Genomic DNA, 15,613 nt, shown 5'->3' on the forward strand with positions numbered 1-15,613 from the left:
GAGTGGTGCACATGTGGAATGAGTTGCCGGTGGAGTTGAGGCAGGAACATTAACCACATTTAAAAGGCATTTGGACAAATACATGGATAAGAAAGGATGAAAAGCATATGGGCCAAGTGCAGGGAACTGGGGTTAGACTGGATGGACATTTTGATCAGTGTGGACCAGTTTGGGCCAAAGGGCCTGTCTCCATGCTGTAGGACTTTATGATGCTAAGTTTTTTAATTTAAGAATTTCAATTAGTAAGACTCAACTGCATCTCACTAAAGGGCAGGAAGAGAGAAAACATCCTGTGATTGGAGAAGGAGTGGGAAAGAAAGTTACCTGAATGTTGGCCTGAACACCACAGGATCAATATAATGGGTGCAGATGTCTAATTGGTACATGAATAAGAATGGTTTAGAGGGATATGAGGCAAATGCTGGCAAATGGGACTAGATTATTTTAAGATATCTGGTCGGCAATGACAAGTTAGACCGAAGGGTCTGTTTCCGTGCTGTACATCTCTATGACTCTATGACTAAGTAGCTTGTCCTATAGATAAAGGGGAACCAGCGGTTATACTGTATTTAAATTTCTAGAGAGCATTTCACCAGGTTCCCCATAAAAGGTTATTGCAGAAAATAGAAGCTTATGGTTTAGGGGTAACACATTGGGGTGGATAGAAAATGTGAGAAGGAAGCAGAAAATCAGAATAAGTGTGTCCTTTTCAGACTGGCAGGATGTCATGAGTGGTGTTGGTACCGGGTCCTCAACTCTTTGCAAGTTATATAAATGATTTGGATGAAGGGATCAAGGTATAGTAAGTAAGCCTTCACAAGAAGCCTACAAAGGGATATAGATCAGTAAAGTGAGTGATCAAAAATCTGGTAAATGGATAATAGTGTGTGAAAGTGTTAAATTGTCCTTTTTGATTGAATGATAAAAGAAAGTGTATTATCTAATTTGTGAGAGATTGCAGAGCTCTGCGATGCAGAGAGATTAAGTGCACTCGTGCATGAATTGCACGAGGTTATTATGCAAATACAGTAAATAATCAGGAGACCCAATAAAATATTATGGATATTTCAAAAGGAATTAAATATGAGAGGAGAGACATTATGCTTCAGTTATACAGGGCATTGGTAAGACCACATCTGATGTATTGTATACAAGTTTTGTGAAGATTTGTAGCTCAGGTTGAGGTTCTGGATTTAGGTTTGCTCACTGAGCTGGAAGGTTTGAAAACAAACCTTCCACCTCAACGAGCAAACCTACATCCAGTACTGTATACAAAATTAGTCACCACGCATATGAAAGGATGTTAATGCCTTGAGAGCAGTTCAGTGAAGAATTACTAAACTAATACCTGGAATGAGCAAATTGCCCTATGAGGTAAGGCTTGACAGACTAGACTTGTGTCCTCTGGAATTTAGAGGAGTCAGAGCTGACTTAATTGGGACAAATTCGATGGCACGGTGGCTCAGTGGTTAGTACTGCTGCCTCACAGCACCAAAGGCCCCAGTTCCATTCCAGCCTCGGGCGACTGTTTGTGTGGAGTTTGTACATTGTCCGCATGGGTTTCCTTCAGGTACTCCGGTTTCCTCCCACAATCCAAAAGATGTGCAGGTTAGGTGAATTGGCCATGCTAAATTGCCCGTAGTAATCAGGGATGTGTTGGCTTGGTGCATTAGTCAGGGGTAAATGTAGAGTAAAAAGGTAGGGAAATGGGTCTGGGTGGGTTACTCTTCAGAGAGTCGGTGTGGGCTTATTAGACCAATAGGCCTGTTTCCACACTGGAGGGATTCTACAATCTTCTATATTAGATCCTGAGGGGACACCCGTACCAACCCCACTGCTCCCTGACTGAACGCTTCATCTCCCCCTCCCACTCCACCAAGGACATGCAGATGCTGGGGCCTCCTCCATTGCCAAACCCTGACCGTCCGACGCCTGGAGGAAGAACGCCTCATCTTCCACCTTGGGACCCTGCAACCACATGGAATCAATGTGGATTTCACCAGTTTCATCATTTCCTTCCCCCCACATTATCCCAGTCCCAAGCCTCCAACTCAGTACCATCTTCTAGACCTGTCCATCACCTTTCCCATCTATCTGCTCCACCCTCCTCTCTGACCTATCACCTTCTCCCCCACCTTCATCTACCTATTGCATTCTCAGCTACCTTGCTCCCAACCCTACCCCCCTCCCATTTATCTCTCAGCCCCCGGCCCACAAGTGGGCGGCACGGTGGCACAGTGGTTAGCATTGCTGCCTCACAGCGCCAGAGACCCGCGTTCAATTCCTGCCTCAGGCGACTGACTGTGTGGAGTTTACACATTCTCCCCGTGTCTGCATGGGTTTCCTCCGGGTGCTCTGGTTTCCTCCCACAGTCCAAAAATGTGCAGGTTATGTGAATTGGCCATGCTAAATTGCCCGTAGTGTTAGGTGCAGGGGTAAATGTAGGGGAATGGGTCTGGGTGGGTGCGCTTCGGCGGGTCAGTGTGGACTTGTTGGGCCGAAGGGCCTGTTTCCACACTATAAGTAAGTAATTCCGGATGAAGGGCTTATGCCTGAAATGTCGATTCTTCTTCTTCTTGGATGCTGCCTGACCTGCTGTGCTTTTCCAGCACCACACTTTCAACATCCATGTTTCTACTGCTTCTTTTATTCCATGGCCTCCAACTATGCTCACGTCCTTGTGCTGCATTTTATTAAATGCCTTTTGGATGTTTATTTCCACCATCAATGGCAATACAGTCTGTTATCTCATTTAAAAAAACTCAAATAAATTAGATTAAACATGATTTGCACTTAAAATGCACAGGTTTTCTTAATAAAACTCTATTCACATTAATTTTGATCAGCACTATCAGTTCTGAAAACTTTGCTATGACTGACATTAAACTGACTGGCCAACTGTTGTTGGCTTATCTGTATCCTGTTTATATTGTGGGTGTAACATTTGCAATTCTCAAATCCAGAGGCAACATCCTGAGTCTGAGAAATATCAGAAAATCTGATCCAGGCTGCCTCAGTTTTCATGTTCACTTCCTTCGCTGGGTATTCTTTGGCACATCACACCCTGTACCTGTGTCTTATCACTGTAAGTCTAGTCCACTATCCAATACCATGTCCTTACCAATTTTAAACATGCCCAAGTGTCTGAACTACCTCTCTTCATTTGCAGCATCTTGTTGTGAAATACTGATGCAAAGTATTCATTGAATACCTCAGCGATACCCACCGTCTCGATGCATAAATCCCTTTTTCCACTTTCCTACAGTTTCTACGCCTGTAGAAGACTTCTGGATTCCATGAAATTCAGCTTCCAGTCACTTCTTAATGCTCTTTTTGCTTCTTTTATTTGTTTTCTGAGATTCCCTCAGGGAGGAGAGCGAGCCCAGCAGAGGGGAGAGAGAGCTCAGTGAGGGGGAGAGACAGAGAGCCCCTCCGTTGGCCCAGTGTGAAAGATGGCACCTAAGATTCGGTGACTTAAGCATTGGTGGGTTCAGTGGTAGCGGGAGGGCATTATAACAGCATTGACCATGGCAATACTCTCCATCATTGATGTACCTGACGTGGGCAGTGGCGATGTAGAATTGGCCCAGTGGTGAGAATGGTGGCTGAGGATTGGCGACTTACTTGTTGGCTGGGTCCAGTCCTGGCGGTGGTGAAACGGTACTGGGAGGGTGCCATGGTAACATCAACAGTGGGAATAGTCTCTGACATTGGTGTGCCCAGTGTGGGCAATGGTGAAGATGAATCAAACCAGTGGTGAAAGATGGTGCCTGAGGATCGGTGACTTCACTGTTAATTGGGGCTGGCGAGATGGTGGTGGTGGTGCTGAGCCAGCTCAGAATGCATACATAGATGGATTTCTTTTTCAACCATGTCTTTCATTTTCTCTTATTCTTAAACTATCAATGTTGCCAGATTATGGTGATAAATTAGAGTTTTTCACTGTATTTTGTTGTATTTCACTGTAAAATACACATGACAATAAATCATTCATTCATTAATTCATTTATTCATCACTGTCCCTTAAGTCTTCTTCAACTAACTTTTGATCCATTCAGTCTACCTCATTCCTAAGAGGCAGGTCTAGCAATTCCTCCTTTCTTGTTGGACTGGAAACATTCATCTGTTTAAAAAATAATCTGTTTAGCTTTGCTAATCATCACTTTAAAAAAAATACAGGTTAAGTATATTTTTCCAAAGCGACATGTTGAGATTTAGCCCAAATATTTAGAATTAGAATGAGGTTTAATTGTCACGTGTACCCAAAACAAGGATACAGGAGTACAGAGGCAAGTTTAATGTCCCCATTCACAGCACCACCTTAGGTAAAACACACCTCGGTACAAAACCTTAGATAAAGGGTAGAAACATTTTGTTCAAAATTACAGTCCTTCTTTAGCCGTGGGCCTGCAGTCACGTCACACTGGCTTTCCCCACGAGGGCTCGATCTTCCTCCCGTGTTGAGTTCAGTTTCTCAATCCCTGTGCCTCCACACTGTCATCTCGCTACCAAACCACAATTCTCTCTATCCTACACTGGGCTTGATCTCTTGATTGGTGCGCTTCTGCGCTGCCATCTCGCCACCATTCTCTCTGACGCTGGGCTTGATCTCTCGAACCCTGCGCCTCCGCACTGCCATCTCACCACTCACCGCCATTCTCTCCAACGCTGGGCTTGATCTCTCCATCCCTGCGCCTCCACACTCCTGTCTCACCACCAACTGCCATCCGAGCTCACCAGCCACGTCGCCACAAGTCACCAGAGTCCCAGTTTGGTGTCATTCTGGTGCCCCTAGCTGCCTACCCGGGCACACCAACTGCCTCATGACCAACTGTCACAGTCCATCTCCAGACCCACAGCTGCTACCATCACCATCACTGCCTCCAGAAGGTAAGTAAGAGAGAAAACTAAAAAAAACACTTTTAAATAATGAAAAAGTAAGAAATAAAAGTGGTCAGAGTGGACAAGGTCTGGCTCAGGTGCCCTACCGTGCCACCATCTTGTATTTGGAGTCTGCAATCCAAACACACAACTCTGGTCATGTTAATAAGTGATTTTGTTCATAAAATTTGACAATTAATTTAAACTCATACTGCAACTTAATAATGACATGGACTTTGTGTGCGACATCTGAAAATCATATCATCGTAAGCATTTGCTACCAGCTACTGTAAGGATTCAATGTAGTGTGTGTAAAGCAGTTTTACAACAGACATTTGAAGCCTTCAGGCAAAATAAAATGTTAAAATTGTATTTCAGATCAATAGGAAATTCTGAAAGATTCTTATCTGAATGGTTTTGATTATTAAAACGTTCATGGGAGTATATACTTAAAATTGTGCTTTCTCTGTTGAACAAATGCAAGATGCAACCTGTAACCTCTTGTGTTCTCACTGAAAGAGGAACAGTTTGCATTCTGCAGGTAGGATTTCTGTTAAATATTTCAGGTTTCCCAACCATGTTTCATTTTTATTCATGAACATCAGCCTGTGCCTACCTTTTTCTGTCAAAGCAGACTCGGTATTAGAATGCACTTTGCATGTTAATACGATTTGATTATGCAAGCTGCAACCATGTTAACTTGAATTTTATTAACTGAGGTCCAGATTCTGTATGAAAACTCTGCTGTTTAGTCATTTGTACAATAATTACTACTCTGTTTGGTGTAACTTATATTCAGATGCGTGTCATTGCCCTTTCTAAATTTGTCTTCGTGAGTCTTTCCTGTCTTGTGTCCAGTAAAGCTGAAATGAATAAGGTTTAACACAGACTGTAAACAAAATAAAGCAGTGTTTCTAAAACAATGTCTCGCAATGCTGAACAATTTCAATTCATCTTGAATGACTGCCAGTCTAGCAATTAATGATACTGAATTGGCTCATTGAGAATTCATGGTTTTCCCTGAGATTGAAAAATAATGTTAAAAAGGCAAAAGTCAGCAATAGAAAAGGCAGAATTACAACAATGAAATGTTGTCATATCAAGTAACCTGCACTTTGGGATGTTTGTCATCTTTCAGCTAGCTTCATTGAATCTTTTCTTTTCCCCTACATTCTCGCCAGGTTTCCATGAATATAGCACTGGAAGCCTTCATGATCAAGCCAGCTAGTTTCACAGGCATGACATGCACCGCCTTCCAGAAAATGGGTTTGCATCCAGGCAGATCATTGATCCGTGACGTGGCTAGACTGGATTGGGAGGCTGACTATCGTCGGGATCAGCATCTGAATTTCAAATGCAATACAGGCAATCTGGCCAGTTCTCTCGTGAATTTCCCAGTTAAGGTAAGGATGTTTTGAGGTGGGCAAGTGAAGGCAGCTTTTTGATGCAGCTAGCTCTCAAAATGCCAGGCTGGTTATTTTCTTGATTAACCTCACAGTTTGAAAAGAACCTTCCTAGCCCAAGTCATTAACTGCAACAAAGAACATTCAGTTTATAGTAAGTGTGTAAAATTATAATGTGATATGTATACCTTGTACAGTACTCTTATGAATTATATTCATGAATATGAACACAAGCTTCAGCATTCAAACGGTGAGAAAATGATGTGTCTATTGTGCTGTCAGGTATAAAAATCATCTAATTTTCCACATTATTACATTGCAATGTAGTGAAAAGCAGTGTAATTTAAAATGATAAAATAACATTTCTGGATATCATGATCATTTTGCATAATACTGATTCAGGCAATTAATACGCAAGGTTTTGAAAAGAGGAAGAATGACATTTGTTTGTAAAGTCATCCAGAAACATTTAGCAGCTTATTGTACAGTGATTTGTGGTGAAGTGTGGTGTCTGTATATGTAAGTAAACAACTGGATTAAAAAAATGCTTACTTCTGGCATTTTTAGGAAAACAACTTGATGGGTCAGTGCTTTGTGATCAAACCTATGGAAGGATTCTCTTACAAGTATAGCATATGATTACAATCAATTAAATAGTACTGTAAAAGAGGGAAACTTAGGTGAGATGAGTTACCACGAGATTAGTCTATTTCTTTCCTGATCTTCACGCAATTGATGTGGAGATGCCGGTGTTGGACTGGGGTAGACCAAGTTCAAAATCACACAACACCAAGTTTTAGTCCAACAGGTTTATTTGGAAGCACTAGCTTTCGGAGCGCTGCTCCTACCTGATGAAGGAGCAGCACTCTGAAAGCTAGTGCTTCCAAATAAACCTGTTGGACTATAAGCTGATGTTGTGTGATTTTTTAACCTTGTTCAAGCAATTGCCGATTGTAACTCCAAATCATAGGACAGTACAACATATTTGATTCAGTATACTTTTGGCAGTGCTGCCCCTTTGGTGGAATTCCCTCCTCGTCCTATTCCCTACTCTTTTCTAGAATAATTCTCTAAATGTAAATATCCTATTCCCTTTTGAAAGTTGTTGAATCTACATCCATCATGTGTCATGTATTTCAGACTCCAACAATCGACTCTGATTTTTAAAAAAAGTTTCTTCAGGTGGGTTCATCTGCTAATCATCTTAAGTATTTGTCCTCAGTTGCTCCTTACTAACTGTATCAAAGCTGTTCATGATTTCAAACAGCTTTATTTGACCTCTTCTCTGGAGAATAACCAAAGAGTCTCAAATCAACTCACATAATGTCTGTTTTCACCTGTGGTACTATTCTGTAAGGTCCTCTCCAAACCAGTCGCCTTCTGACTTTGAAATATATTGCCATTTCATCAGTGTCACTCGACAAAATCCGGGACACACTCCGTCAGTGTATTGTGGATCTAGCTACACCAAATCGATTGCAATGGTTCAAGGGGTTAACTCGTGATGACCTTCTCGAGGGCAACAAGAGATGGTCAGTAAATGCTGCACAGCCACATCCCATGCATGACTTTATTGTTTTAAATTCCACTAAATCTTTTCTGCAGCCTCCCAAAGGCCTTGACATCCTTCCGAATGTGTAATACCTGGAAAAAACATCTTTCATTTTGTTCTTGTGCTCTTAGCCTCCTGTTAATAAAGGCAAACATCCCATGTTTCTTCTATTAATAGACTTCTCAACTTTTCCTGCCACCTGTATGTAGATCCCCTCAAATCTTTCTGAAAATGTACCTTCTATAAAATTGTATTATTAGTTAATATTCTTATTGAAATGTATCCCTTTACATTTTTCAACATTAAATTTCACTTGTCACATGGATGTCCATTTTGCGAGTCTGTCTGTGCCTTCCTGAAATCTGTTACCACCTGCCTCGGCATTTGCCACATTTGCAAATCTAGTCATTTGCAAACATTTAAATTCTGTCTTCTGCACCTAAGTCTGAGTCATTAATAAAGATTAAGGAAACATCACTGCATACTTCCTTGCAAGCTGCAAAACAGCACTACTCACTTTCTGTCCCTCAGCCAAATTCATACCCACCTTGCTATTGTCCCTGGAATCCCATTTCCTTCAGTTTGGTACAATTATCTTACTTCAGTCATTTTCTATGGGTTGCTACCATGTGCATTAATATTTATTTGAATCTATCAGACTACATTTATTCTCTCATTTCCCTCTCTCTCTTTTTTCAGCATCAACCAAGACTCCCAAAGCCTCAGTTAATCTCAATAATATGAGAAATATATGTATATATGAAATATTTAATCCTCCCTGATGAATCAGTGAACAGTTCACTATATCATGCTAATTTAATATGGTGTGCTGACTGTAGCAAAATGTAAGATTTTTTAAAGGATGGAGTGCACTTCACACAAGGGTATAATCAAACTGATCCTGTACATGATAGCATGAGAAGATATATCATGAAATTTTTTTGTATCTGCTCTCTATTAGCATTTTATAGCATTAAAATTTTGTTTGCAGTCTGTTCCAGAATTAATCCATGAAGAGATTTCTGTGTTTCAGTACAAAACCCAGTGATTAATTAATTGTTTGCTTTTACATCAATGAATCTCTGCTTTGAATGGTCAATGTGGTAAACAGCTCCATTTGATGACAGGTCACTAATAAAAGCTACGGAATCAGAGAGATCTACCGCACAGGAAAAGGCCCTTTGGCCCACCATGTCCACAACAGTCAAAAACAACCATGTAACTACTCTACTCCCATTTTCCAAAACTTAGCCCATATCCTTGTATGCCTCTGTGCCACAGGTTTCTGCTTCTAACACCCTTACAGGCAGTGAGTTCTAGATTTCCACTGGAATCCTCTGGGTGAAAAAAAATCCTCACATCCCCTCTAACTCTCCTGCCCTTAATTTAAATCTCCTGGTCATTGATCCTTACACCACGAGGAAAGGCTTCTTCCTGTCTATGCTCCTCATAATTTTATACATTTCAATTTTGTATCTCCTCAGTCTTCTCTGCTCCATGGCAAACGGTCTGCTCCAGTCTGCCTAATCTCTCTTCATAACTCAAACTCTCCAATCCAGGCAACATCCTGATAAATCTCATTTGCATCCTCTCCAGTGTGATAACATTCCTTGGAGAAGGTGGATTATAGAAGTGCACACAATACCTGTGGCCCAACCAAGTTAATTAGAAATGTTAGCAAAATTTGATTAACAAGAAATTGCGTCATAAGAAAAAAGTTTCTTTTATCAGTGAGGGGTTAAATGTAGAACTCAGAAGTATTTGAGGTGAATAGCACAAATATTAGATTTACTGCCCACAAACATTGCTCACGTACAAAATGCAAGAATTTAACTTGAGCATTCTCCCTGCATAAAAAAGAAAGGCTGGAGCAAAATCAATAGATTTCCGAAACTGAATTCAGCCCAGTTGTAGTTTTAACAATGCACAATGGGCAGTCATGGATGCTCTTGAATAGAACAGTATTTGATCCTTTCATTGCCTTATCCTGAAAGTCTGTAAATTGTTTATGATAAAGTAAGTGTCAGATTACCCTTGACTTCAAGACTCCATTTGACTGAATGAAGCATTCAAGGAGCTCTGGAAAATCTATAATCGTCAGGAAAACTGGTTGGTGTCAAACCTAGCACAAAGGATGATGTTGTGGTTGTTGGAGGTCAGGTATTTCCACATCAGGAGCTCCTTAGGGTAGTGTTCAAGTCCTAAACATTTTCAACTGCATCATCAATGTTTCCATTATAAGATCAGAAAACATCGGTGATTGCAGAATGCTCAGCACCCTTCATGCCATCTCAGATACTGAAGCCATCCAAATCCTGGACAACATTGAGGCTTGAACTGACAAATGTCAAGTAACAATCATGCCACAGAAATGCCAGGTAATAGTAAACTCCAACAAGAGACAATCTGACCATCGCCTCTTGATGTTATTACTATTGTTGAATCCCCTACTACTAATATCCTAGGAGTAGCCATTGACCAGAAATGGACCTATATTTGCCATATAAATACAATGGCTACAAGGGCAGGTCAGAGGCCATGAATCATACAATGAACAAATCACCTGCTAGTTCCCCAAAGCGAACTACCAGGCACTAGTCAACAATGTGACAGAATTTACATGCTTACCTGAGTGTGTGTAGTTCCAACAATACTGAAGGAGCTCGACACCGTCCATGACACAGCAGCCCGCTTAATTGACACCACATCTACAAACACTTACTCCCGCCACCACCGAAACACAACCGCAGCAGCGTGTACCATTAAGAAGATTCACTGCAACAATTCACCAAGGATCCTTCGGCATCATCTTGCCAATCCATCTAAAAGAACAATAGCTGTGTTTAGACAAGAACACCTCTGCCTGCATGTTCCCCTCCATGTCAATCACCATCCTGAGTTGGAAATGCATTGCCACTCCTTCATTGTCATTCGCTGAAAGTCCTGAAGCTCCCTCCCGTACACCATTGTGGATATACAGGGCAAAGGCCATATCTGCGGAGTCGGTTTCTGCAGTTTCAGTTACCTGCGGTATATCGTGGCCCGAACATGTAACAGGGAAAATTCCTGAACCACGGACCAGGGGACTGCCGGAATGGTAAATTTCCTATTTAAAAATGGGTTCGCACCTATCCGTGGTTTCGGGCTTCCATGGTAGGTCTTGGAATATATCCCCCGTGAGTACGGGGTGACTACTGAATATACATCAAATACACTGGAGTGGTTCTGATGCACCTTCTCAAGGACAATAAAGGGCAGACGATAAATTCTGGTCCATTGTTGTGGTTCTGTTCACCAAGCTGGGAATTTGTGTTGCAGATGTTTCGTCCCCTATCTAGGTGACATTCTCAGTGCTTGGGAGCCTCCTGTGAAGCGCTTCTGTGATGTTTCCTCCGGCATTTATAGAGGTTTGTCTCTGCTGCTTCTGGTTGTCAGTTCCAGCTGTCCGCTGCAGTGGTCGCTATATTGGGTCCAGGTCGATGTGTTTGTTGATAGAATCTTTGGATGAGTGCCATGCCTCTAGGAATTCCCTCGCTGTTCTCTGTTTGGCTTGTCCTATAATAGTAGTGTTGTCCCAGTTGAACTCATGTTGCCTGTCATCTGTGTGTGTGGCTACTAAGGATAGCTGGTCGTGTCGTTTCGTGGCTAGTTGGTGTTCATGGATACGGATCGTTAGCTGTCTTCCTGTTTGTCCTATGTAGTGTTTTGTGTAGTCCTTGCATGGGATTTTGTACACTACGTTGGCTTTGCTCATGCTGGGTATCGGGTCCTTTGTCCTGGTGAGTTGTTGTCTGAGAGTGGCTGTTGGGTTGTGTGCTGTTATGAGTCCTAGTGGTCGTAATAGTCTGCGTGTCAGTTCAGAAATGTTCTTGATATATGGTAATGTGGCTAGTCCTTTGGGTTGTGGCATGTCCTCATTCCGTCGTCTTTCCCTTAGGCATCTGTTGATGAACTTGCGGGGCTATCCGTTTTTGGCGAATACATTGTATAGGTGTTCTTCTTCCTCTTTTTGCAGTCCTGGTGTGCTGCAGTGTGTTGTGGCCCTTTTGAATAGTGTCTTGATGCAACCTCTTTTGTGTGTGTTGGGGTGGTTGCTTTCGTAGTTCAGGATTTGGTCTGTGTGAGTGGCTTTCCTGTATACCTTTGTGAATTCTCCGTTCGGTGTTCTCTGTACTATCACGTCTAGGAATGGGAGTTGGTTGTCCTTTTCTTCCTCTCTAGTGAATCGGATTCCTGTGAGTGTGGCGTTGATGATCCAGTGTGTGTTTTCTATTTCTGTGTTTTTAATGATTACAAAGGTGACATCCACATATCTTACCCAGAGTTTGGGGTGAATTTGCAGTAAGATTGTTTGTTCTAGTCTTTGCATTACAGTTTCTGCTATGAGTCCAGAGATGGGTGAGCCCATGGGTTTGCCATTGATTTGTTCTGGACGGTGGAAGGGTTGGGGCACAGTGCCTGAGTAGGTACTGAAGAGGCATGTTTGACATAGCTGACAAAGAGGCAGATGCAGCTGGGGCTCATCTGGATTTGGAAGAAATGGGAGAAGTTAAAAGAAAAGTTGTTGAGGATGAGAACCAGTTTGGTGAGGCAGAGGAGGGGAATCGTGGAAGGGGACTGGATGGGTCTGTTGGAGAGGAAGAAGCAGAGGGCCTGGACGCCATCCTTGTGGGGTATGGACGTGTATAAGGACTGCACGTCCACAGTGAAGATAAAGCACTGGGGTCGGGGAACTGGAAGTTACTAAAGAGATGGAGGGTGTGGTTGGTGTCGCAGATGTAGATGGCAAGTGCTTGAATCAATGGGGCGAGGTTGGACCAGATGAGTTCGGTGAGGCAGGAGCATGCCGAGATAATGAGTTGGCCGGGTAGTTGAGCTTGTGCATCTTGGAGCAGGTACAATCAGGCAATGCGGGACTGAGGAACTATGAGCTTGGAGGCAGTGGAGGGGAGATCACCAGAGGCAATGAGGGCACAAACAGTGGAAGTGATTTTGGCATGGTGGTTCGCAGTGGGGTCATGGGCAAGGGGGGAGTAAGATGCGCTGTCGGAGAGTTGGCGTTCGGTCTCTCCGACATAGAGGTTCATTCTCCAGACTACCACTGCCCGCCTTTATCAGCGGGTTTGATGGTGAACCGGGGGTTGGTGCGGAGTGAGTGGAGTGCTGCACATTCAGAGGGGGTGAGGTTGGAGTGGGTGAGGGGATGAAGAAATTGAGGCGGATGATGTCACATTGGCAGTCTTCAATGCAGAGGTCTAAGGCAGGTATAAGGCCAGCGGGTGGTGACCAAGTGGAGGAGAAAGGTTGGAGGCAGGAGAAGGTGTCCTCATAGGAATTTGGGAGTTTTTCTTAAAGAAGACGGCACAGAGGTGGAGGGGGCAGAAGAAGAGCTCCACACATTGGCGGATCTGGAATTCGTTGAGGTGAGGGCAAAGGGGTACAAACATGAGCCCTTTTCTGAGGACAGACCCATTTGGCCTCAGAGTGTTCGAGGTTAGGGGTGGATAATAAACATGTGGCAAGGCTCAGGGGTGAAGTTTTGTGGGAGCCTCGCGGTGGCTGACAGAGGAGAGGGAGAAAGGGTGATGGCATGTGGTGGGTGAGAGTTGGAGAGAAGGGGGATTGGGAAGGAGCATGTCCTTACCTAGTCTGGCCTACATGTAACTCCAGGCCAACAACAATGTCATTCACTCTTAACTGCACTCTGGCAATTAGGGAGGGGCAATGAATACTGGCCTACCCACATCACATGAAAGAATTTTTAAAAAATCTTTCGAACAATAAGGAGTCTTCTTAACAGAGTAAAGGAGAGTAAGCAGCCTTGGCAGAGCAGAGATGAATTCGAAGATTAGGTAGAAAGGTTTCAAATGAAATCTATTATGGAGAAGTGTGAGATGGTGGCCTGAAAGAGGAAGAATAGGAGGAGGGGAGGAGAAACAAGAGGCAGGTTCAATTGGCAGTTAGAAAGGCAAACACAATCTTAGCATTCTTTTCAAGAGGCTAGAATACAAGAGAAGAGATGTACTCCTGAGGTTGTATAAACCTCTGTTCATACCGCATTTGGAATATTGTGAGTTGGGTTTTGGTAATGTGGTGAAGAGGGTCCAGAGAATTTGGTTTTATTGCCTGCAGTTCTGTTCCCTGTACTTGATGAAATAGAGAGGGAGAAAGAAAGTGTGTTATTGAGTATGATGTAATATATTTGGGTGAAGTGCCTGTCAAAGATAAATAGCTGGCAGTGTGTGTGTGCTGTGAGATATGGGTGCAAAGCTTGTAGCCATTTTGATATTGTCAAGATGGGAGGAAGTAATGAATGTAAAGGATGGTTAAAGCAAAATACTGCAGATGCTGGAAATCTGAAGCAAAACAGAAGATTCTGCAAATTCTCAGCAGGCCTGGGGAGAAAATCAAAGTTAACAAATAGCAATTGCTCTGAAATGTTTCCTCTGTTTCTTTCTCACACCAATCTAAAACATTAACTCTGTTTTTCTCTCAACCAACATTGCGGGGTGATCAACTTCAGAATTTTCTGCTTTCATTGATGTGAATTATAAGCCGTGTTTTTATTTGATTGATGAACGGAGCATGTGTGAGGCTCGTTGTATCGATGTAGCACTGAGGATGCATCGTTGATCACTTGTGTGAGACCATTGAACTTCCTCCAGCACTGCATTCAGATTCGGGGATCAGATCCAGATCCACCTTCCTGGATTGGACCATTAAAATAATCAGAGGGTTAGATAGGGTGGACAGTGAGAGCCTTTTTCCTTGGATGGCAATGTCCACAAGTGGACATAGCTTTAAATTAAGGGGTAATAGATATAGGACAGATATCAGAGGTAGTTTCTTTACTCAGGTAGCATTAGGGGCATGGAACACTGCCTGCCACAGTAGTAGACCTACCAACTTTAAGGGCTTTTTAAATGGTCATTGGATAAGCATATGGATGAGAATGGAATAGTGTAGATTAGATGGGCTTCAGATTGGTTCACAAGTCGGTGCAGCATCGAGGCCGAAGGGTCTGTACTGCGCTGTAATGTTCTAAGTTCTATTTCTATCTCAGCTATCTTCATAGTGTCTATCTGGGTGGCTTCTTGGTGCCTTGGTGGGTAGAGGACCCCTCTCCTGCTCAAATGCCCTCCACGACCGCCTCAGAGAATCTTGGAGCTCATTCTCTGCCCTATTGCCTCATTAATCAAAGTTTGTTCTTCAGTAACTAGTTCCAGAATCTGCAGTAGGTAGAATTCACCCCTCCTTTTAAAAGTGTAGGCTAGCTTTCAGCAGTGCTTTTCTGAAATGATCATAAGCCCCACATTTGCCAATTTTGTTCTGCTTACTCATTTCTGAATAGGTCCCACCAATAGTAAGTGTATGTTTTTTATTGACTGGACACAGCAGACAGAGGTCAATTTCATAAGTGGCTGACACTACTTAAAACTAGATTGTACCAATTAATGTGAGGTTTTGGATCCTTTATAAGAAAGCTGCATCAGCTGAAGCAGGGTTGTAATTTTCCCAAATAGCTTTGTGCATTGTCAATTATCATGGAGGTGCTCAGCGCCAATTTGTCACAGATTGTTCCTGATGAAGGGCTATTGCTCGATACGTCGATTTTCCTGCTCCTCGGATGCTGCCTGACCTGCTGTGCCTTTCCCGCACCACTCTAAATCTTGACACCAATTTGTCACAGGGCTTCTTACAGAGCTTGGAGCTCATAAACTTCATTATGCTAGTGATGGTCAACTATATTCATATATTAGTGGGTTTACCACGATGT

General features: G+C 42.8%; 1 protein-coding gene across 1 annotated transcript in view; it reads left to right on the forward strand.

Moving 5' to 3' along the window:
- adgra1b (adhesion G protein-coupled receptor A1b) overlaps positions 1-15,613 on the forward strand; it is a 529,688-nt gene that overhangs the window by 338,263 nt on the left and 175,812 nt on the right. The window contains exon 12 of the mRNA XM_043712551.2: positions 6,063-6,284. Within this exon, the coding sequence (XP_043568486.2) occupies positions 6,063-6,284 (222 nt within the window). The remainder of the gene's footprint in view (positions 1-6,062; positions 6,285-15,613) is intronic.

Source organism: Chiloscyllium plagiosum, unplaced genomic scaffold, assembly GCF_037043375.1.
Source record: "Chiloscyllium plagiosum isolate Xiang-an unplaced genomic scaffold, Cpla_swu_hap1 HiC_scaffold_22, whole genome shotgun sequence".
Lineage (NCBI taxonomy): Eukaryota > Metazoa > Chordata > Chondrichthyes > Orectolobiformes > Hemiscylliidae > Chiloscyllium > Chiloscyllium plagiosum.